The 23012-nt window shown below is 45.0% G+C and overlaps 1 protein-coding gene across 1 annotated transcript in view; it reads right to left on the bottom strand.

The window, feature by feature from the left end:
• SUSD6 (sushi domain containing 6) overlaps window positions 1–23012 on the bottom strand; it is a 105563-nt gene that overhangs the window by 5588 nt on the left and 76963 nt on the right. Inside the window, exons 3-5 of the mRNA XM_003263627.3 lie at window positions 5971–6168; window positions 4823–4961; window positions 474–901 (exon numbers count right to left, since the gene is read on the bottom strand). Of these exons, the coding sequence (XP_003263675.1) occupies window positions 474–901; window positions 4823–4961; window positions 5971–6168 (765 nt within the window). The remainder of the gene's footprint in view (window positions 1–473; window positions 902–4822; window positions 4962–5970; window positions 6169–23012) is intronic.

Genomic DNA, 23012 nt, shown 5'->3' with positions numbered 1-23012 from the left:
TTTAACTGAGATAGTGCAAGAAAACAAACTAGCATAGTACCCGGAACACTCCTGCTTAGAAAGCAGCAGCTGTCTGCTCTGGACAGGCTCTCATTTTTCTGTAAAATAACCTATGCCTCCTTGTCATTCCTGACCTTTCAGGAACATAACATTTATAACAAGAGGACAGACCCCACCCCCAACTGCAACAAGCTGTCTATCTTTTGATTTAGCAAGGCTCTGTGACCATGAATGGCCTCAGAGACTCCAAATGATCAGAATTCACAGGCAACAGTGAAAAGTCTCACTACAGAGAGCCCAAAGCCCTACTCAGTACTCTGAGGGTGAAATTCTATTTTGTAGGCAAATACCCCAGGTACTATCTTTTTTTTTGCTAAAAATATACCAATTATTTAGAGAGGCTCACAGTCCTTCCTCACTCCAAGCAAGGACCCTAAGCAGCTAATAATTCATGTTCAGCTCGGACCACTCACCATCTGTGTACTCCTCTGACGTGAGGGATAAAAGGCTTTGTATGTCACTGTTCTCTGAATCTGCAGTTTCTTTGTGTGCCAGTTGGCGGTTCCCTGAGCCGGCCACCCAGGAAGAGGTGGTTGCCTGATGCACCATCACAGTCTCTGAGCCCCGAGAGCCCCGGGCTTCACATAGTCCAGACTGGCCTGGGGCCTCATCCTCTCCACTTGCAGAGGAGCAGGCCCCCTGGTCCGGCAGCTGTTGCTCCCTTGGCACACTCCTCCCACTGGGCCCAGACCCTTCTGACAGCACAATCTGTACTCTGGGGTCAGCGGGTGGCACACAGTGACCAGAACTGCCATATACAGCCTCCTCGTATGATGGCAGTGCAACCTGGACTCCATCCACCATGATGGAGACCTGGTCCCCAGATACCCCCTGGTCACGCCTGGAGTGGAGAGGAAAAGACAAAGGATGAATTAGAATAAACACACAGATAAACAAGCACAATAATAATAATAGCAGCAGCCACCATTTTTGAGCACTCACTATGTGCCAGGCAAAGCACTAAGAATTTTAAACACCTTATCACGCTGGATTCTCACCTGAGCCCTTTCAGGTAGGGATTCACCAAGAATGCAAATGAGGCTCGGAGAAGTTAATTAACTTGCCCACAATCACCCAGCTGGTGAAGGATGGAGCTAGGATTTGAATCTGGTTCCATCAGCCTCCAAAAACTGTGTTCTTAACCTCTGGGTACACAGGCACCTGGCCCTTTTACCCTGTGGAAAACCTAGGAGCCTACAGACCCAGAAATAAAGGCATTCATTCAGCACAGCTAAAATAAGAAAGTGAGAGAATGATGGTGGCATATATCTGTGAATATACTAAAAACCACTTCACTGTACACGTTAAATAGGTACATTGTATGGTATGTGGAATATATCTCAATAAAGCTGTTAAAAAACAGGGAAGCACTATGGCCTTAAAGTGGGATACTGGACCAGAAATCACAATAATTTTGTTCTGACCCAGCCATACTGCTTTTTTTTTAATTTGTAAACTTTTTAAAAAATTAGAACACAAATACAGAAAAGAGAACACAAGAAAAATCTATGTACAGCTAGCTGATTTACTCCAAAAGTAACACTGGTATAAAATTCCTACATAGGTCAAGAAAAAGAACACTGCGCAGACCCTAGACCCTTTGCACCTGTCCCAAAATCACTCCCGTTGCCTCACCACAAAAAGTAACCACTATCCAGACTTTCATGAAAATCATTTCTTTGCTTTTTATTTTAACAGTTCTACTACCTAAACATGAATCCTTCAACACTATGGTTTCGTTTTGCATATATTTTTTTTAAATTAAAAAAATTGTTTTTCTTTTGAGAAAGGGTCTTACTCTGTTGCCCAGGCTGGAGTGCAGTGGCGTGATCACAACCTACTGCAGCCTCAACATCCTGGGCTCAGGTGATCCTCCCACCTCGGCCTCCCAAGTAGCTGGGACTAAGGCATGCACCACCACGCCTGGCCAAGTTTTTATAGAGACGGAGTTTCTCCATGTTGCCCAGGCTGGTCTTGAACTCCTGGGCTCGGGCAATCCTCTCACCTCCTCCTCCCAAAGGATTACAGGTGTGAGCCACCGTGCCCAGTGTTGCATATTTTTAATCTTTACTTGAATGGGATAACACAGTAAATTTGTGAGAGTATATATCTGTTTCTGGCTTCTTTTACTCAATCTCATATGTGTGAGGCTTATTCATGCAGATACCTTTTTTGGGGATAACTTTTGTTATACACATAAACATGGCTTTTTTTTCCCTGAACCATCTAAAAGTAAGGTGAAGACGTTATTTAACATATACTTCCTAAGAGTATCCTTTCTGATACAACTACATTATCAGATCCCAGAAATTTAACATTGGTGTAATACAATAACACAAATTTTCCTAACTATCCAAACATATATCCACTTCAGCTGCAGTCTTTGTTTTCATCCAGGACCCAATTAAGTATCATGTATTGCATTTAACTGTCCTGTCTCTTTCATCTCATTTAATCTGTTAAACAGTCCACTCTAGTTTTTCCTTCATGACATTGGCCTTTTTTTTTTTGAAGAGTCCAGGCCAGCTATCTCAAAGATTGTCCCACAATCTGGACTTGTCTAATAGTTTCCTCAGCATTAAATTCAGGCCAGTCCTAGGTGATGCTGTGTCCTTTCAGCTCATCAATTCAAGAAATATAGATGGTCTGCTGCTGGACCATATTATTGTTGCTGGATTGTTGTTAGTAGTTCTCAATTTCCTCACCTGCTCTTGGCAGTAAAATCTGTGCTACATACACTCTGAGAGGAGAGAAGTGGCAGAGGTTTTTGGAAGAAAGGGAAAGTTTGATGGGAGCACTTTAAGAGGCTGAGGTGGGCAGATTGCTTGAGACCAGGATTCAAGACCAGCCTGGCAACATGGCGAAACCCGATCTACAAAAATACAAAAAAATTAGCTGGGTATGGTGGCACATGCCTGTGGTCGCAGCTACTAGCGAGGCTGAGGTGGGAGGATCACTTGAGCCCAGGGAAGTTGAGGCTGCAGTAGGCTGTGATCACGCCACTGCAATCCAGCCTGGGCAACATGAGTGAGACCCTGTCTCAGAAAAAGAAAAAAAAGAAAGCAGTGTGTAAACTGGCATGTGCTTGACTTTTATTACTCAAAATAGTGTTTGGCTTAAAAAGTAATATATGTACATAGCACAAAATTTAAATGGGGTCTACAATGAAAACTAATCTCCCCTATACTCAAATCAAGCAAAACTAGCCAGTTACTTTTAACAAAATTACAAGTAAACTATAGGGGGGAAAAACTCCCTAATTTAGATGAGATGCAGAACTGATCAGTTTGACTTTAGGTGGAAATAGCTGATTATTTCAAGTAAACAATCCCCTTCAAATCCTCTTCATCCTATTAATTAATAGCCTTTAAAAATAACTGCTAGCCTCTTCCCAAAAACAAAATAAAGAAAACCACACATAGTACACAGAGATTAAATCTAGCCTGGTCCTTGTCTGTAAATCCAAATTTGGAACATTTTACTGAATGCAGTTTACTTTGGCCCTTTATGTTTGTAACAGTGACTGATGAAGAACTGTGAGGATATATAAAAAATGTTACTCTTCAAGAGGGAATGAGAACTGCCAGGAATGGCCAAGCAACTGCAGAAGCCACAATGGCCTGGAAGAAAAGTCCATCATCAGGAATCCACTCAGGGCTAGCACCATCAGCCCTGCCCTTCATGCTCCTCACCCCTAGACAATTTGTGGCTAAAGCAGTAGACTGGAAAAGGAAACTGATAAAAGGCAGGCAAGAAAATCCACTTCCTTTGTTTCTCCTCAGTGTGGTGCAGTGGTTCTAAATCCTAGCTGCACAGAAAAACTGAGAAGCTTTTTATAAAAAGCGAATGCCAGGGTTCCATTCCAAACCAAATAAATCAGAATGGGAATGGAGGCCCAAGTGTTTATATTTGTTTTTAAACTCCCCCAGGTGCCTCTATATTGCAGCCAGGACTGGGAACCAGGAGTACAGGATAGTGGCTCACAAACTTAAGTGTTCATCAAAATCACCTGGACAGCTTGTTAAACAGTATCACTGGGCCTCACCCCTAGAGCTTCTCATTCGGTTGATCCCAACAAGTTCCACGATCCTGACGCTGCTGGAACCACGCTTTGAGAACCACTGGTGTAGGGGAAATGACATGGCTTTGGAATTGAACAGATTTCAGTTTTTTGTTTTTTTAATGGGACAGAGTCTTACTCTGTCTCCCAGGCTGGAGCGCAGTGGTGCGATCTTGGCTCACTGCAACCTCTGCCTCATGGGTTCAAGCAATTGTCCTGCCTCAGCCTCCAGGGTAGCTGGGACTACAGGCGCGCGCCACCACACTTGGCTAATTGTTTTGTATTTTTAGTAAGAGACAGGGTTTCACCATGTTGGACAAGCTGGTCTCAAACTCCTGACCTCAGGTGATCCGCCCACGTCAGTCTCCCTAGGTGCTGAGATTACAGGCGTGTGCCACCGTGCCCAGACTCAGTTCTGAGCTCTGCTGTCATCTAGAGGTATAATCCTGAGTGAATAACCTCTCTGAGCCTCAGTTTCCTCATCTGCAATGTTCCTATGAGGATTAAGATAATGTATGCAAAGCAATAAGCACAATGCTAGGCACATCTAGGAGTTTAACACATGGCAGGGCCCTCCCCACTCCCTAGACACACACAGACCCACAGAGATTGGCAGGCTACCAGCAACCCTCTACCAAAGACTGGCCCCCACAGTAATGCTTGCATCTGCCTGTCTCACGTCAGCTCTGCCACTGGGCTCACCTGCTATGATGGAAAGACTTCAGCTTTGGCTGCAGCAGCACAAACAGCACCACCAGGAGGAGAATAAGCGCCACGGAGCTGGCAGTAGAAGCCACTATAGACAGCGTGGGGACCCCAAGTGATGTGTGGGTGTCTTTATCTATAAAAACAAGCCATCATCAGAAGGGTTTTGTACCCAAATACACAAAAACAGCTGACGGGCCCCACAGCTGATCTTGTCAAATGCCTCCTGAATGGTGCAATACAGACATCCTACAGTCAGGGTCATTTCAGGAATAACAGCTTAGAATGACCTAAGTATACACAGTTCTTCTGGAAAAGGACCATTTCCCTACCCTGTTTCCTGAATAAAAAATTCCCTTCACTTCCAATCTTTGAGGTCCATCTGACACATAAACTCACTTAACCCTAGAGATTTTACCTTTATAAACCACTCTGATCCCATCCTCAAAAGCAGGTTTGTAAACATCGACCATTTAACTGGGCACGTCATTCCACCATCTTAAGTTCTACCTATGTTCTCCCCAAGTGGCAGGATTAATTTTACAGAAACTGGGCTGTAATAAAACCTTGTCTTAAGATCCACAGCTTTAATTGTAACTCTCAGGTTGGTTCCCACCCATTTCTGGGGTGTCATGGGTTAAACATGCTCTGGTCTTGAAGCCTGAGTGGGAAGCACAAAGATGGTTATATGACACACTTTCCTACAAGTAGCTGGATTTTCCTGTCATGCAAGGCAGGAGGAAGCAGGAAGGGTGGGAGGTCTTTTGTCCAGCTGGTCTGTAGCTCCATTCAAGGAAAAATGAAATGGAAGAGACACTACAGAAGGTATTAGCATTGTGCTCACTGTGAGAGCAGAACATGGTCAAGGGTCACCAACACTTGGCCAGGTAAACAAGAGATCTTGAACATCAAAGGGGCTTTACAGAGCAGGGCAGATGGCTCAGTGAAATGCAATAGGACATGCATCAGCAACCTCAAGTATCTTTCACAAAGATATGAAGACCCAAGCAAGGGAGGCTGCACAGCATCAACTGGGCTGGGCTGCACCACAGCAAAGAGTGCTCTGGAGGAAGCATGCATTGCGTCCTGTGAGTTAACAGAAAGCAGAACCCCAGCAGCATCCCTTTTTCATCTGCCAGACTGACCCTCATTGAGATGGCAGCTAATCTCCATGGCTGGTTTCCACTCGCCATTCTTACACGTCAGGTATTTGTAATCGCCCTTCAACATGTAGCCTTCAGCACACAGGTATTCGATGACACTGCCCGCTGTCAGGGGGTCTCTGCAGGGCCGGGGGTGGCAGATGTAGCCACCATTCTCTGGCTCCGGTGGTAGGGGGCACACTGCAAAGACAGGGAGAGAGCAGGGGTACAGTGGTGAGGTATCCAGTAGGAGTCTGCTCTCAGTGACGCAGCTCTGAAGGCCTCCACAGGAAACACAGGAGGAGCAAAGAACCCTTTCTTTGGAGGAGTTGTTAACCAAACCCTGGAAACTCAGGTTGCCACTGACAGAGGGGAAGTACACTGGCAACAGGGGAAACGTGGCTGCTTGCAACATTTCCCCCTCCCTCCCCACCATGCCTTAAGGGAATTCCATCCATAAATGAACGGCAGACTCTAAAGTCTTGAACCTATAGAGATCTCGACATAACAGTTTTAATAAAGCCTGGATTATGTAATAAAGCCTGTAACACACACAATAAATCAGAGTGAAAGGAGGTAAAATGTTGGCCTTGTTTCCACTATCAATGTCAGAAAAGACTCCATAGTATAATAAAAACATGCATGCTTGGCCTGAGAGGGGATTTCTGATAGATTCCCTGGGAGGCTACCCAAACCCCTTGTGCATCTTCCATCCTCTGACTATAGTAGTCAATGGCACCACCTGTCTCTATCCCATAATAAATCCACATTTTCCACTGATATACAGAACTGCCTAGTTTCAAAAGCACCTCCTGCCTTATTTGTCCTGACAACTCTGTGAGACAGCTATCATTACTCTCCTTTGAAGATGAAGACACTGAGGGCCATAAAAGTTAAGTGACTTTTAGCCAAGCTTACAGCAAGGTAAATGGCAGGCTTGGGGTCACCGTCAAATCTTCTGATTCTAAATCTCTGCTCTTTCCACCAGCAGACATTGCTTCTACCCCATGAGCTGCATGGCCTTTAAGGGGTATGGGTGTCAAGGTTACCTCCCCTTTGCCCTCTTGAAACTGGTCAGTTAGGGAGATGGCAGGCAGTGCCTAGGTATGGTGGGAAGCCTGATAAGTTGCAGTAATGGTAAGTCAGAGGATCTGGAAGGTCTGAGTGGACCTGAGGAGGAAAAGGACAGCCTCTGATTCCACTCTGGACAGACACTGCAAAACTGAAGCCCCCAGGTGGTGGACTGCTGGGTATTACCAGCCAAAACAGTAAAAGTGGGGGCACTAAAGAATCACTGTTTGGAATGTTGGGCTGAGGTAGAATGGCCAGACAACCATGAATGCAATAAAGACCAAAAGTTTTCCAAAGGAAATTCAATTTTGCTGACAAATAACCTGCCCCTGTCCTGAATATCACAACAACATCTGTATGAGAATAAGAACGGTCGTTTTCTTTTTCTCATTTCCTCTAACAGGCCTGGAGTGACTGGGAGTCACACCGCAGTGCCTGACTGTCCAAGATAAGGCAGTTTCTCATCCACAAGATGGGCAGACCACACCACCCTGCAGCTGTGCCCTCACAGCCTCTCTCACCCATGCCACTTCTTTCCAATCTACAAATGGCTGTTAAGCAAGCTGACTGCCAGCCAGGTTGGGGAGTGGACACCAAATGAAAAGGAGATGATGGCTCCCTACCCTCAACTTGCTTATCACTTGAGATGGGGAGAAAAGATACTTTTTCTTTTCTTTTTTTAGGTGATGCCACTAAAAGAAAAGATGCCATTTTTAAAAAGCTATTAACAAAACAAAGCTGGGTAGGTGCCACAGGGATCCAGAGAAGTCTGGCAGCTTCTCTGAAACTAGGAGATGAACTCCAGTAAGCTCCTCCCAGTCCCCTCTAAGGATCCAACTTGTCCCTATTCTCCTCCACCACCAGGGTCTTGAACAGGAGGAAGAAAAACACAAACACTCCCTTCTGGTGCTCTTTAACTTTGGCCAAGTAGTTCAGAGCGCTGGCCAGCTAGATTTCCAAAGAAACCTCCACAAACTGCTTTAGCCTTTACACTTTCCCTCTGTTGTTCAGGGCAGCAGGCCTGCCACACATCTCTCTGACTTACTCCCTGGTTCTCCTTGGACTGTGTCTAATTGGTTCATTTCCGCAGCATAATTAATGCTGAGCACCCCAGGGCAGCTCCTGAAAGTAGGCAGGACCCATGCACAAGTCCAATGTGCTGGGAAGGATAGTCTCAGGGGAAGAGCTGCTGATTCTAAAGCCACTCCTGCTTTGCTGGGTATCTCTTTCCATAAAACCCACATCTCCACAGAATCTTTGAGTGGGACCCTGGAGGTCACCTAGCACTCACAATAAGTCAAAAAAAAAAAAGTGAGGACTGCAAAGAAGTGACTTGCAATTCAGTTTAATTTCAATTCAACTAATACTTATTGATTCTGAGTAGGGGATCACTGTGCTATGCTCCGAAAAAGGATAAAAATATAAGCACTTCAGGTCCTTCTTGCCAAATAGGGATATGACCATTAAGTGCACACATATATTTTAAAAATCATTCTCTTTATGGCTTCTGGTTTAAGGACACTTTCTCTACTCTGAGGTTATAAGCATACTCTCCAGTATTTTCTTGTAATGTTTTAGGGATTAGGTTTTTGTTATTTAAAATACTTTCACAAACAAAACAAAACAAAACAAAACAAACAGACTCACGGGAAATATACAAGGTATAACATTCAAAAAGGGTGCACAGTGTCCCCTAGTCACCCGGTTCCTCTTTCCAAAGGCACTGCACCAGTTTCTACCATATTCTTCCAAAGATACTCTATATACGAATTTATTCTAACATATGTCAAATAATGTGATTTGTGCCACAAGAGAGGAAGTTCAAAGCAGGAACAGGGGAGCCTAGGAAAGGATCTCCGAGGAAGTAGCACTTCATATGGGACTTCACTTCATCAGGAAGAGAGGTGATAGCTTGAAGTAAATGCACTGAAGTGGGAAAATGTAGGTTAAGTTCAGAGAACAGCAATCAGCCCAGTTTGGCTGGGTTGAATAATTTTTTAAAAGTCCAAAAAATAACATGAAGAGTGATGAAACCATCCTGTAGAGGACCTTCCTTGCAAAAGGAGATATTCATATTTATAGTCAAAGAAAAGGGGGAGCCACTGAAGGTTCTTGAGAAGGGTAGCATTATAAGAAAAGCAAACTTATTTGATATAAGATGGACTAGAGGTAGGAGAGACCCCTTAGATTATGTCAACATTATAGCAATCCTAGTATTGATACAGGAGCTAGAAAGAAATTATTTAGGCAGATAGTGAGGGCAAAAGAGTCCTCAGCAAGGTTTCCCTTTTAAGGAAAAGTAGCCTCAAAATCATTTCTTTTCTAACAAAGAGCAGCCTGAAAAATCGAGCAGCATAGATAAGCAAGCTGGAAGCTTGCACAGGTGAATGCCAGCAGCTGTGCCAATAGAAAAGGGCTACCTGGAAGCCAGGTGTGTTCAGTGTGGAGGCTCCATGTTCCCTTTTCTTTGTCACCACCGGTACAGTAAGGACCAGGCAACATGGTGCCCACCAGGTAGAGAACCCATCTGCATAATAAAAGATTAGGGTGGGACGGCCAGCTATTTCACAACTATGCAAATGGCAGCACACCTGGTCCAACCAATCTTTCGTCCCCTATGTAAATGGTCTCCTCAAGCTCATCTATAAAACCTTCTTCATTTAACTGCAGAATTGCAACCCATTTTCTCTGGGACCCCTCTCTGTGCGGAGAGCTCTTCTCTTTTGCCTATTAAACTTCCACTCTTAACCTCACTCTGGTGTGTCTGCATCCTAATTTTCCATGGCTGTGGGACAATGAACCTCAGGTATTACACCAGACAACAACACCGCTTCAGTATGGCAAAATAAACTCAGTACAAAAATTATTTTATGCCCATCTATGAAGGTCATAGAAAAGAAATAAGCAGAAGTATGTCATAAGATGCTGCTCCAGGTTCAAAGAAGAAATAAGGAGGCTTAAGAAGAAAAGGTCCAAAAAAAAAAAAAAAAAAAAGGCAAGTCATTTTAAGACACTAAGAACATGTAAAAAGGCTGGGTACAGTAGCTCACGCCTATAATCCCAGCGCTTTGGGAGGTCAAGGTGGGCAGATCACTCGAGGTCAGGAGTTCGAGACCAGCCTGGTCAACACGGTGAATCCCCATCTCTACTACAAATACAAAAATTAGCCAGGTGTGGTGATGCACACCTCTAGACCCAGCTACTCAGGAGGCTGAGGCACAAGAATTGCTTGAACCCATGAGGCAGAGGTTGCAGTGAGCTGAGATTGCACCACTGCACTCCAGCCTGGACGACAAAGTGAGACTCTGTTTAAGAAAAGAAAAGAAAGAAAAGAAAAAGAACACATGAAAAAATATGATCCTCTTGACCAAGAGCAGAGTCCTGGCCAACGGCAGGTATTGAAGAGGACCCTCTCAGTGATGCCTGGGAAGAACACTAAAAAAAGGCAAAACCCACATGGCAAAGAAATTGCTTAGTGGCTTCCAGAAGCCACAGTCTAGGCAAGAAACTGTCTTGATCTGTGCACCAGGATCATTCTCTGACAATTCCAGGTTCGCAGAAGGAAGCTCCGTACTTAACTCTGGGAAGACAATGAACTCACCTGATTTGGCAGTGCCACATAATTTTAAAAAGAAAAGGAGAAAGCCAGACAATTTTACAGGGGGAAAAAAAAAATCAATGAATTATCTTTAGCTTCCTCTCTGCTTTCCATTCTGTCCCACAGCCACTTAGGCTTTCAGTGAGCACAGGGAGTGCACACAGTAGGCATTCAGTCAAAGTCCACCCTGGTAACAATGCAGATGAGACGCAAAATGATCTAGTTGATACTTCCACCACCTCCATAGCCTCAGCCTGACACCCTGAGCAGAAACTAACTGCTGAGGACCCTCACCAGCCCTTCTAAAGGTTCCCTGGTTTTGTTGGTTTTGCAGGCCAGCCTTTCAAAAGGAGGCAAATTAAAACAAAACAAACTTTTACAACATTCCAAAACAAGCAAAGCAAAATAAGCTCCAGGAAAAGGCCCCAGGGGTCAAAGCATTCAATTTAACAAACAGAACAAAATGGGGTCAAAGCATTCAATTTAACAAACAGAACAAATACTTGAGCTCCTTCAAAACAAGGTGTGGAAAGCAGGGAATACAAAGATCAGTGTGACATGCATGCAGCCTCAAAGGGATTAGGGTTGAGTAGGAGACGGTTACATTTAAATTATCTATAGTGCATTTTTTGTTTGTTTGTGATGAGTCTCACCCTGTCCCCTGTCGCCCAGGCTGGAGTGCAGTGGCAATCTCAGCTCACTGCAACGTCTGCCTCATGGGTTCAAGCGATTCTCCTGCCTCAGCCTCCTGAGTAGCTGGGACTACAGGCGTGTGCCAACACACCCGGCTAACTCTTGTATTTTTAGTAGAGACAGAGTTTCACCATGTTGACCAGGCTGATCTCGAACTCCTGACCTCAAGTGATCTGCCCGCCTCGGCCTCCCAAAGTGTTGGGATTACACGCGTGAGCCAGCACATCCGGCCCCTTTACTTTCCTAATCAACTTGCTTTCACTTTACTCTATGGACTTCCCTAAACTCTTTCTTGTGTGAGATCCAAGAATCCTCTCTTGGGGTCTGGATCTGGACCTCTTTCCGGTAACAGAACCATGCCCCCACTAAACAACCTAGAGAAGACAGACATGGTCACAGCCAATTCTACCCTAAACCAATGAAGTGTTAAATGTGACACGAGATGCTCAAATATGAGCTTTTCTAATAGCTTAGGGTGTCCTTCTGGCTAGGTGATCATTCATCGGCACCCAGGGACAGTAAGAGCCTGAGGCAAAGAAGAAAAAGAGTAGAAACTAAGAAAAGGAGGAAGGAATAGATGGAAATCACAAACCTAGCACAAAGCTGTCCAACAGAAATATAACATGGCCACAGATGTAATTTAAAATGTTCTAGTAGCCAATTAGGAAGATAAATGGAAACAGGTGAAATTAATCTTAATATTTTATTTAACCCAACATATGAAAAAATACATGACTGATTACATCTCACATGTAGTCAACATAAAAATTCACTAATGAGATACTTTATATTCTTTTTCTCATAGTAGTCTGTACACTTATATAAGAGGCATCTGAATGACAGCGACTCCATCTTGAATAGGGGCTGGGTAAAATGAGGCTGAGACCTACTGGGCTGCATTCCCAGGCATGGCATTCTAAATCACAGGATGAGATAGGAGGTCACAAGATACACGTCACAAAAGACCACACCGATAAAACAGGTTGGGCAGAGAAGTTGATCAAAACCCACCAAAACCAAGATGGTGACGAAAGTGACCTCCGGTGTCCTCACTGCTCATTATATGCTAATTATAATGCAGTAGCATGCTAAAAGACATTCCCCCACCATAGCCATGACAGTTCACAAACGCCATGGTTACATAGGAAGTCACCCTATATGGTCTGAAAAGGGGAGGAACCCTCAGTTCCAGGAATTCCCACCCCTTTCCTGGAAATCTAATGAATAATCCACCCCTTGTTTAGCATATAATCAAGAAATAACTATAAATACACTCAGTTGAGTAGCCCATGCCACACTGCTCTGTCCATACTGTCTGTACAGTAGCCGTTCTTTTATTCCTTTACTCTCTTCATAAACTTGCTTTCACTTTACTCTGTGGACTCGCCCTGAATTCTTTCTTGTGGGAGATCCAAGGACCCTCTCTTGGGGTCTGAATGTGGACCCCTTTGCGGTTACACTTATAGCACATCTCAACTCAGACTAAACACATTTCAAGTTCTCGGTCACCACATGCGGCTACCTAGTAGTGGCTATTGTAGTGGACAGCAGAGTCTCAGTGAAGGAGTCCTTGGCCAGCAGTCAGGACAGGTCTGGGGATCTGAAAACAGTGGAAAAGGTTCAGAACCACACCACAGGGCATGAAATGTGAGGCTGAAGATGTAGAAAGAAGGAGGCATTTAGCACTAAGGGTCTCTTAAAGTTATTTAGAAAAGCACTATTTATGTGCTTGCTCTCAAAACCCTTTCTTATTTTTTTTTTTTTTTTTTTTTTTTTTTGAGACGGAGTCTCGCTCTGTCGCCCAGGCTGGAGTGCAGTGGCTCAATCTCGGCTCACTGCAAGCTCCACCTCCCGGGTTCACGCCATTCTCCTGCCTCAGCCTCTCCCAGTAGCTGGGACTACAGGCGCCCGCCACCACGCCCGGCTAATTTTTTGTATTTTTTTAGTAGAGACGGGGTTTCACTGTGGTCTCGATCTCCTGACCTCGTGATCCGCCCGCCTCGGCCTCCCAAAGTGCTGGGATTACAAGCGTGAGCCACCGCGCCCGGCCAAAACCCTTTCTTATATATAAAGGTTGTGTTTCTATTTCTAGCCTTCAATGGTTTGTAGAAGCAGAGATCCAGAGAAAAAGCAAGGTCAATACAGCGAACAAAGGTGTTTAAATGTATAGTTTTGTTTGTTTTGGACATAAGGAAAACAGTAATTATTGCAAACAGATAGTTTATTACCTGTGCCAAGTACTCTTCTGTGTCCTCTCTCTACATGAAGCAGGTACTATATTTTCTCCACTTTACAGATAAGGACAATAAGGCTTAACTGAGTTGAGTGATCTGCCTCAAGCCACACATTTGTAATTGGCAGGGCTGGATTCACCAGGAACTCTGGCTTCTAAGCTGCAAGCCTGACCACTCAGTTAAGCTGGGCCTGCTGAAGGGGGCAGGGCATCAGGAAACCTGCCAGATTCTGTTTTGTGGCTCATTTCCCCATTTGATGTGCTCAGCCTACAGCTTTGGAGACATCCAGCTACTTTGTACAGCATATAAAAGAAAGAGTCATACCCTAGTATGAACAGCCTTTTTCAAAGGGGAGGTGATTCCCCTAAAGAAAGCCTCCCAGGCAAGTTGGAATTAGAGAATTCCAGACAAATACAAAGAAGAAAAAACAAGTGATGACATCTGATATGGTCAAAAGGCTTCTTCTGAAGCCTCCTAATAACAACAGCTTGTGTTCACTGACTATAGGCCAGGCACTATCTGAGCACTTTACATGTGTAACTTATTTAAGCTTCACAAAAAACCCTCTAGAAACATAACACTGCATTACACAGATGAGCCAGGGGTTGAGATACTTGCTCAATTTCACCCAGCAGGTGGGTGGCACAGTTAGGATTTGAACCCCAGAAGGCTGTATTCCCATTCCACAGCACTGGGCAGTATCAGAGTGTCTCGGAGTCAGGCTTCTCTCACACCCATAATCTGTCAAGGGAGCCACAGACGGCAGAGTCCAGTGACAAGGACAAAGGGTACTGCCCGTAGACTCTGGGCCTCAGTTTCAATACATGAAGGCAATGAACCAGATCACCTCTGAGATCTCTTCTGACATTTGTAAATTTGTCTGAAGTTGGCGGGCCTCACTACCTCTCAAAGGTTCCTTTGCAAAAGTCCTGCAACCATTTTGGTTTTGGATACAGCACAGGGTGTGAGGGGCTAGAGATCATCCTGTCCATGCAGAAACTCCTGCATCGGGACAGATTCCTGCTGTGGACTTGTGGTGAGAGCCGGAAAACAGGCAGGAGTCCCACTACTTAAGAGATACCTGGGGCTGCTCTGGTCCATGGCTCTGTCCAGTCTTCTGGCTTCCAGATCCCGCCAAATAGTCAAGTCTAAAACAGGCTGCAGTGAGAGGGAAGTGAGATGGTTTCTCATGCCATTTGCAACCTTCCTCTCCTATGAGACAAATCTTCCCAGCAGTCAGACAGGAAGCCTATTGTCCAGCCAGGATCCCTTTTCTCATGAGAACTTCCCACTCACTGGGGGAGAGCCAGCCTGCAGTAGCTCAAGCCTTTTTCAGGGTGTGGCACCAGAGCTGGGGTGGGAGAACACAGGGAGAAACCACCCATGGCTCAGGCTACCTCCTGTGGCTCTTCTCGGGCCCCCACCACTGCCTTCCTAAGAGAGGCTCAACCTAAGCCCTCCTCGGAAGATCAGCAACTGACAGGTGGGACAGGCCTCAGACCTGTCCATCTTGTTTTAGGCCTGGGACCCTCACTTCCTCCCCCTCATAGGAGAGGGAAAATGCCAGCCAGAGGCCTCAGAGCCAACAAGCACTTTCTTTTACTGCACCCTGCCTCAAACATGAATACTCCTGTCACCTGGAGTTTTCATGTTTGAGGCACGGCGTTCAATAAAAGAAAGTGCTTTTTGTGGCACCTATGCCTCTAAAGTCCTTAGTCATTCAGTAAAAAGTAATGTTTCTCTCCCAGCCTAGAAACCCTGAACTGAAAGCACATGCAGTCAGCTGGAACTCCACCCATCTCCAAGGTTCCAAGGCCACCTTCCCAGGCATGGCCAGAGAGAAACAATGAGCAGCACAGGGTGGAGCTTACCAGCTTGGCTGAGACTTACACTGCCTGGGGTTGCACACTGCTCCAACAGTTACCCATTGGGTAGTCCTGGGGAGATCTTCCTATTCCTCAGTTTCCTCATTTGTAACATGGGGATTCAAAAGGTTAATCACAACTATGCAGGTAAAGTACCTGGTAATGGGTCTGTCACACACTAAGTGTTCAATAACAGCAGCTTTATTATTCCTCCTCTGGGTTCCCATTACATCGTCTTCACTCCTCTTTGTAACCTATCACCATGTTGTAGTCTCTGCAGGTTTTCTCACAGGTTCGTCCTTCCTTCATTTCCCCAATAACCACCAACCCACACACCTAAGCCACAGGGCAGAGACTTGTTCTGCTCATTTTTGTATCCCTAGTACCTGACAAAGAATCCAGCAGATAGTAGATGGCTTAGTAGAAAACCAACGTCACTTGCAAAATTTTGTCCTCATTTCAAGACACTGTTTTGTTTTCAACTGCAATGAGCCACAATGATTTTTGATTTGAGATGAGTCAATAACAGACAATGGCAAAGAGAATCCCTCTCCAGGGTACAATTTGTATTCTCCAAATTGGTACCTAACTGTGAAAATACACTGCCTACCTAACAGGACCAGAGCCACATGGAGTAAGAGCATGGTCTTGGGGGTCAGACAGATGAATCTGGGTTTGACCCAGGGGCCTGCTCTGCAGCCTTGTCAACTGTCCTAACTCCTCTAAGCCTTAGTCCTTAGCAGCCAATATCCAGCTCCATAGGTTTTTTTAGAGGACTAACAGAACTGCATACTTGAAAGGGTCTTGTATCATGCCTGGCACATTATTAGGCACTGATAAATTTTCATGTAGCAAACTAAACCCTTATCTCTGATTTTTGGAATGGGCAAAGGCTTTGGTAAAAAGAAAAAGGATTATTTCAGAAATTTCTGGATATTTGGAGAGGGGGGCAGGCAGAAAACAGAGCAGGATAAGCACTTTGGGGGATGTTGTTTGCTCTCTCCTTGTTCCAGTTCAGTAATAAGCTGGCTCCTTTTTCACTTCCCGTTCTCGACCATACAGCCCAGGCTGCTCTTGGCTGACAAATGGACTCCATATGGCCTGTTACCCTTTCACCTCCTCTTGCTCTTGCAGCTCAGGGACCCAGGGAAACAGGCTGCCAGCTGGGGCTGGGAACCCCTCCCCCTCCCACTGTTACGACTGCTATAAGGAGGGGCAGGCCAGAGGACCACTCTCCTTTATCCTGCTGCTCCAGGTATAGGGCTAGGCCACTCAGTGCCCAAAGCCACTACCACTGATATAGGTCAGTACAGTGACCTATAGAGCACAGCCCACAGCTGTCTCCTACCTCCACCTCCAGGATGGTGGGATGACAGTGGATCTAGGGAGCCAGGCTATTCCACGTGTATTAGCAAGTGTTACTGTTTCCCTTGACAGTGGCAGTTAAAGGCTTAAGAAAAAGCAGAGAATGCTTATTTTTCCCTCATCAGCAATTGTCACTTCTTGTTCTCATCTCCTTCACCATATTACCTACCCAAGGTAAAGTATGTGTTTGCTCTCCCCTCTCAGAATTCCTCATCTCCCAGAGAAGGTGGCTGGTCCTCTCAGGAAAGGCCAAGATGGCTGCTTAGGGCAGCTCAGAAGGAAAGCTGATGAGGAGGTGATAACTGACTTAGGAGCCTGGCTTAGAGTTTAGAATAGGGTTGGACTCTTGGGTACAAAGGCCAAAATTGTGGTTTCATTTCCAATTCTACCATCTAATGGTAACTCCTAATGCCAAGTACAGTCCCAGGCATACACAGCAGGGCCTCAAGAAACACGCAGTCAAATTTAAAACAAATTTAATGATCTCTGTTGCCGAAAGGATATAAGTAAGGAAGAGAATTAACATTTATCACCAGGCACTGCACTGGTACTTTCAAAGTGTTACCCTATTAAATTCTTCCACCCTAGGAAGAAGGTGGTGTAAAACTTGATTTGTTCAGAAAAAATTGAGGCTCTGAAAAGTTTAGTAATGGACTGAGGTCACCTGGATTCTAAGTACCAGAGTCTGCATTCAAATTCTGGCTGGCCCTTCTACAAGGAAGCTTCTTGATTTTTTCTGCTGCCACCAGAAAAAATTTACCCCAAGACCTACAAAGCATAACATAGGGGTGGGATACATACAGACAAAAGCTGCTATCATTCCTGTTTGGAGAAGAATATGGCCTGGTGAGTTTAGTTGTGCCCAGAGGACTCAGTTCATATCTCAAGTGGGGCCACATTTTTCCAGAGAAGTGGAGGGAAAAGGCAGGACAGTTTCCTTCACTAATTTCTGTGTACTACACACAATGGAGCTATTTAAGGATCACAGACACCAAAGCTGCAAGTGGGAGAAGATACGCGGGCATTTTCAGCTGAGAACACATGACTTTTTTTTTTTTTTTTTGAGATGGAGTCTCACTCTGTCACCCAGGCTGGAGTGCAGTGACACGATCTCAGCTCACTGCAACCTCCGCCTCCTGGGTTCAAGCAATTCTCCTGCCTCAGCCTCCTGAGTAGCTGGGACTACAGGCGTGTGCCACCACACCGGGTTAATTTTTGTATTTTCAGTAGAGACAGGGTTTCACCATGTTGGCTAGGCTGGTCTTGAACTCCTCACCTCAGGTAATCTACCTGCCTCAGCCTCCCAAAGTACTGGGATTACAGGCGTGAGCCACCACGCCCAGCTGAGAACACAAGACTTCTAAGACGGATATGTGAGAGGAAGGTTGTCACTAAATGCAGAATGGGGATGTGACCTGGAATTAGAGGGCTACCTTTCTGCCACTGCCCAGAACACACAGGGCCACTGGGTTAACACTGCCAAAGCCTGAAATAAACAGCCTCTGCCACATACCCCCAAACAGGGGGGTTCTCTTAGGCACTCAACAGGCCACTGCTACTCAAAAAGGCCTAGACAACTGCAAAGAACGAAAGGAAACACCAGTAAACTCTAGTTATGGATGGTAACAGAAATCCACTGAGGCAATGGCCCCAAATCAGCAAAACACCATAGGTCTTTGAGAAACACTCACCAGCAGTTGAGGGGTGGAGGTCTGAATGGGTTTTTTGTCATTGTTGTTGTCTTGCTCTGTTGCCCAGGCTGGTGTGCACTGGCACGATCTCGTCTTGGCTCACTGCAACCTCCGCCTCCTCCCAGGTTCAAGCAATTCTCATGCCTCAGCCTCTTGAGTAGCTGGGATTACAGGTGCATACCACCAAGTCCGGCTAATTTTTTGTATTTTTATTAAGGACAGGGTTTCGCCATGTTGCCCGGCTGGTCTTGAACTCCTGACCTCAGGTGATCCACCTGCTTTGACCTCCCAAAGTGCTAGGTAGGATTACAGATGTTAGCCACTGCACCCAGCCCTGAATGGTCTTTTCTGAAGAAAGAGATGTGACTGGGTCTAAGGCATGCCATGAAGTTGAGCCCTGTATATTCTGGGGTGTGGGGTCCCACCATGAGACAAGGACTACAAATACAAAAAAGACAATAAAAGGTGTGTGGTTTTTTGGTGCCGGGGGAGGAGGCTGGACGAAGCCACAAGTCTCATCTCTATTGCCTCTGAACAAACAAGCCTAAGGAACTCTGTACTCGCTGTGCACAGGCAGGTGGAGCAGAAGTTACCAAGTCCATTGACCTGGATATTCTTCCTCCTCCATCTTGTGTGGGATGAGATTCTCTGTTTTAAACAATCTTAAACCACAAAATTTTAAACCACTTTCTCTCAAATGACCACCACAGGAAAAGCAGTTTGCCATGCCTTCTTGGTTTCATTTGCATTTCCCAGGAGGGGAACTTTCACCAACTGATTCTGGACAGTGAGGAGTCAAATCTCCCCAGGAGTTCTCTTCTTTACTACTTTGAACTTTTGCATCTTGCTCAGCATACAGTGCTCCTGGAAGATCCCTCTGCTCCTCCTCCAAGCTTTCTCTGTGACTCCTTCCCACATGCTTTTCTCTGAGGAAGCCACATTTAAGCCTCTTTAAGGATCTTTAAAAACAACAGGAATGCATTCAAGCCTGCTGCAAAGTCCAAAGAAGGATGGATGCCTGGCCCTGAAGGTCTAGGACTTGCCTTTGATGTTAGCCTGTGTACATATTGGTCTGGCTCTAGTAAAACAAAGCAACCTCAAAATAGTGAAACTTGGGCCTAAACTAGCTAACAGTCAGGAGTAGAGTCTCAACCATGCTTATTTATCAGGGTGAGGACCATGCCCCTGTCACCTGTCATGGCCTCTCTGGCTCTTTGGACCCTAGACTCTTGCAAGCCACTTTTGACTGACCAGTCTGAGATGCCTGGTCAGAAGATAATGCCTCGGACAGCCTCACACACACTGCATGTTGGTAGATAACTATGTCTAAATGCCACATTGATGTACAGAAAATACCTTTAATCTCTTGTCCTCCAGACAGCAGGTTTAATAGCTAATAACTTTCACTCGAGAGTAAAAAAAAACATGGGCATGATGGCTTAGGCCTGTAATCCCAGCACTTTGGGAGACCGAGATCGAGATCAGCCTGGCCAACATGGTAAAACCTTGTCTCTACCAAAAATACAAAAATTAGCCAGGCGACATGGCACACACCTGTAATTCCAGCTACTCGGGAGGCTTGGCATGAGAATCGCTTGAACCCAGGAGGCGGACGCTTCAGTAAGTGGAGATCGTGCCACTGCACTCCAGCCTGGATGACAGAGCGAGACTCCATCTCAAAAAATTAAATAAATTTAAAAAAGCATTTACAAGTGTTGATTCTTATTCTCTCTGGGTTTCACTTTCCTAACAAATTCCTTCATTAATTTAACAAATTTCTATTAAGCACTAACTATGTGTTAGGCTGGTGCTAGAAATTCAAGAGCAAATAATACACATGGTGTGCCCTTGAGGGGACCTCAATCTCTTTGGGAATACAGATAAGGTGCCCCAACAAGATTAAAATAAGAGTAATATCTACTGCTTCTCTTCCAGAATCCATGTAAGGATTATATTTACCCATTCATTCTTTTTTTTTCTCTTCCCTCAGCTTAATTCTACCATTCATTTTTTCAAGAAGTTTTTACTAAGTACCAAAAGCACTGTGGCAGGTGAAGGTTGGCAGGTGGAAAGATAAAAAGATATTGGTCCTACACTCTAGGAGCTTTCTAATAAATGACTATAACAGATATATGTTAGAAATCAATATGGGCTACAGAAAGTTCTGAAGAAGGATTAATCCAATGGGGAAGAGACCAAAGAAGATTGTAGAAATGGTATTAGAGCTCCAACTTCACGGGAAGTAGGATCATGAGCACGGGATAAAGGATTATGATGGGGATAAAGGAGAGTAGGGAGAACATGGTCGGGGAGACAAAGGCACAAACAAAGGCAGAGAAGCAAGAAGAGGTGCTATGTGTATGGAGATGTTAGCAAATGTTTCCAGGTTTAGCAGGAGATAACTGAAGATTTAGAAAATCAGGCTGGTGCCAAAAGAGGGTAGGCCCTGAATGCAAGGCTAAAGAATGTGGAATCTTGGGTTGCTCTTCCATGAGATGAGATTTTAAGGACACTTCTAGGCCTATAATGCAAAGCCATGTTATTCATAATAAAATGAAAGCCTGCTAAATAGTATCAATCCCACTGAAGAAGCTGCCCATGTAAGTCTGCCTACATCCCCTGGAAACTATTTTCCAATAAACTGGATGTACTGACAGGGTGGAGTGGGGAAAGGGGAAGAAAACGGAAAATCCATTGCGAGTTTTCCAGTGCAGATTCATCATGCTTCTCAAGTCTGCCTAGGTGAGAGGGGACAGGAAAGAACTAAAGGGGCTGGAGCACACAGAAAAGGAATACAAAGATATCTTGTGGTCAGTTTCTTTCCCAGGGTTCTCTCACATGGCAGCAGATGGCCTATCCCTGGAGGACTGGATCCAGAAAGCAGCTGCTCCCAGGTCCTGGTTCTAACAGCTGGGGTCACAGGTCCTCTATGCACAAGCTGAATGCCAGAAATCAATGGGTCCCATTGTGCCTGCATGCATGCATGAGCTCTCACGTCCAGGCTCATGCTCTGTAACTGCCTAGAACAGAGGACTGGGAAAAATAACACTACACACTTTGAAGGACTACATTTGCAAACTAATGGAAAGATAGAGTATTATACAATCCAATTTAATCCAATTTTATTTAAATTACCTTGACTTTGCTAGGTAACTACTAAGATGCTAATTATTTGGGAGATAGAGGGTCAAGAGGGAGGTGGAAGAGGAACAGAAGTAGGGCAGATCATAATCAGAGGCTAATCAGTAAATACATCTAGTCCTCCTCTTTCTGCCCAATGCAGAGAGGAGTCTGGCTCTACCACAACAACCAAAAAGCAGGCTAGATATTTCATGTATTAGAAAAGGGCATACAAATTCATAAAACAATGTGTGTGTACACAGAAGAGTATAACTGTATAATTACATAATTAGGCACATTATAAAGTATTTATACTGCTGAGACTAAAAGCCCCTACTCAAAGGCATTCCACCAAAGTTGAAAAGGGAAAAAAAAAAAAAAAGAAAGAAAAAAAGCATCTAATTGCAATCTTCCACAAAGCCAGACATCCCCAGCTGGTGCCACAGCTGAATTCTCTTAATTAACATGTTGTAATGGCAAGTACGAAAGACACTGTATGCTTATCAACTCCATGTCGTGGCCAGCCAGGCATGGGAGAAGCCCGCAATACTGCTATAATTAGAGAGATTTTTCTCTTTTCTATTATAATAGTACCCCAGTGTGGAATGTTGGTTAGTTTTTCTTAAAAACTTTGTCATTTAAAGCACATACATAACAACTCTACCTACCCACAGTCAGGGATTGAAACTAGAGAGTATGAGAAAGTTCACAGTCTAAGAGCTGGTTTATTTTTTGGTGGTTTTCTCTTAACTCCCCAAACCTGGGGTTTTACGTTATAGAAGGTTAGCAATGTTCGAGCAGGCCAGTCTTTTAAATAAAAGCCCATCTGACAGCTTAACATCATAGGCTAGGCCGGGCGCAGTGGCTCACGCCTGTAATCCCAGCACTTTGGGAGGCCGAGGCAGGCAGATCGCCTGAGGTCAGGAGTTCGAGAACAGCCTGGCCTTCACGGCGAAACCCCGTCTCTACTAGAAATACAAAAATTAGGCTGGGTGCAGTGGCTCACACCTGTAATCCCAGCACTTTGGGAGACCAAGGCGGGCAGATTACCTTAAGTCAGGAGTTCGAGACCAGCCTGACCAATATGGTAAAACCCCGTCTCTACTAAAAATACAAAAATCAGCCAGGCATGGTGGTGGGTGCCTGTAATCGCAGCTACTCAGGAGGCTGAGGCAGGAGAATCGCCTGAACCCAGGAGGCGGAGGTTGCAGTAAGCCAAGATTGCACCATTGCACGCTGGCCTGGGTGACAAGAGTGAAACTCTGTCTCAAAAAAAAAAAAAAAAAAAAATTAGCTGGGTGTGGTGGCAGGTGCTTGTAACTCCAGCTACTCAGAAGGCTAAGGCAGGAGAATCGCTTGAACCTGGGAGGTGGAGGTTGCAAGTCAGCCGGGATCACGCCACTGCATT

This window comes from Nomascus leucogenys, chromosome 1a, assembly GCF_006542625.1.
Source record: "Nomascus leucogenys isolate Asia chromosome 1a, Asia_NLE_v1, whole genome shotgun sequence".
Lineage (NCBI taxonomy): Eukaryota > Metazoa > Chordata > Mammalia > Primates > Hylobatidae > Nomascus > Nomascus leucogenys.
Note: the sequence above shows the minus strand (reverse complement) of the source record. Positions and strands in the feature narration are given on the sequence as shown.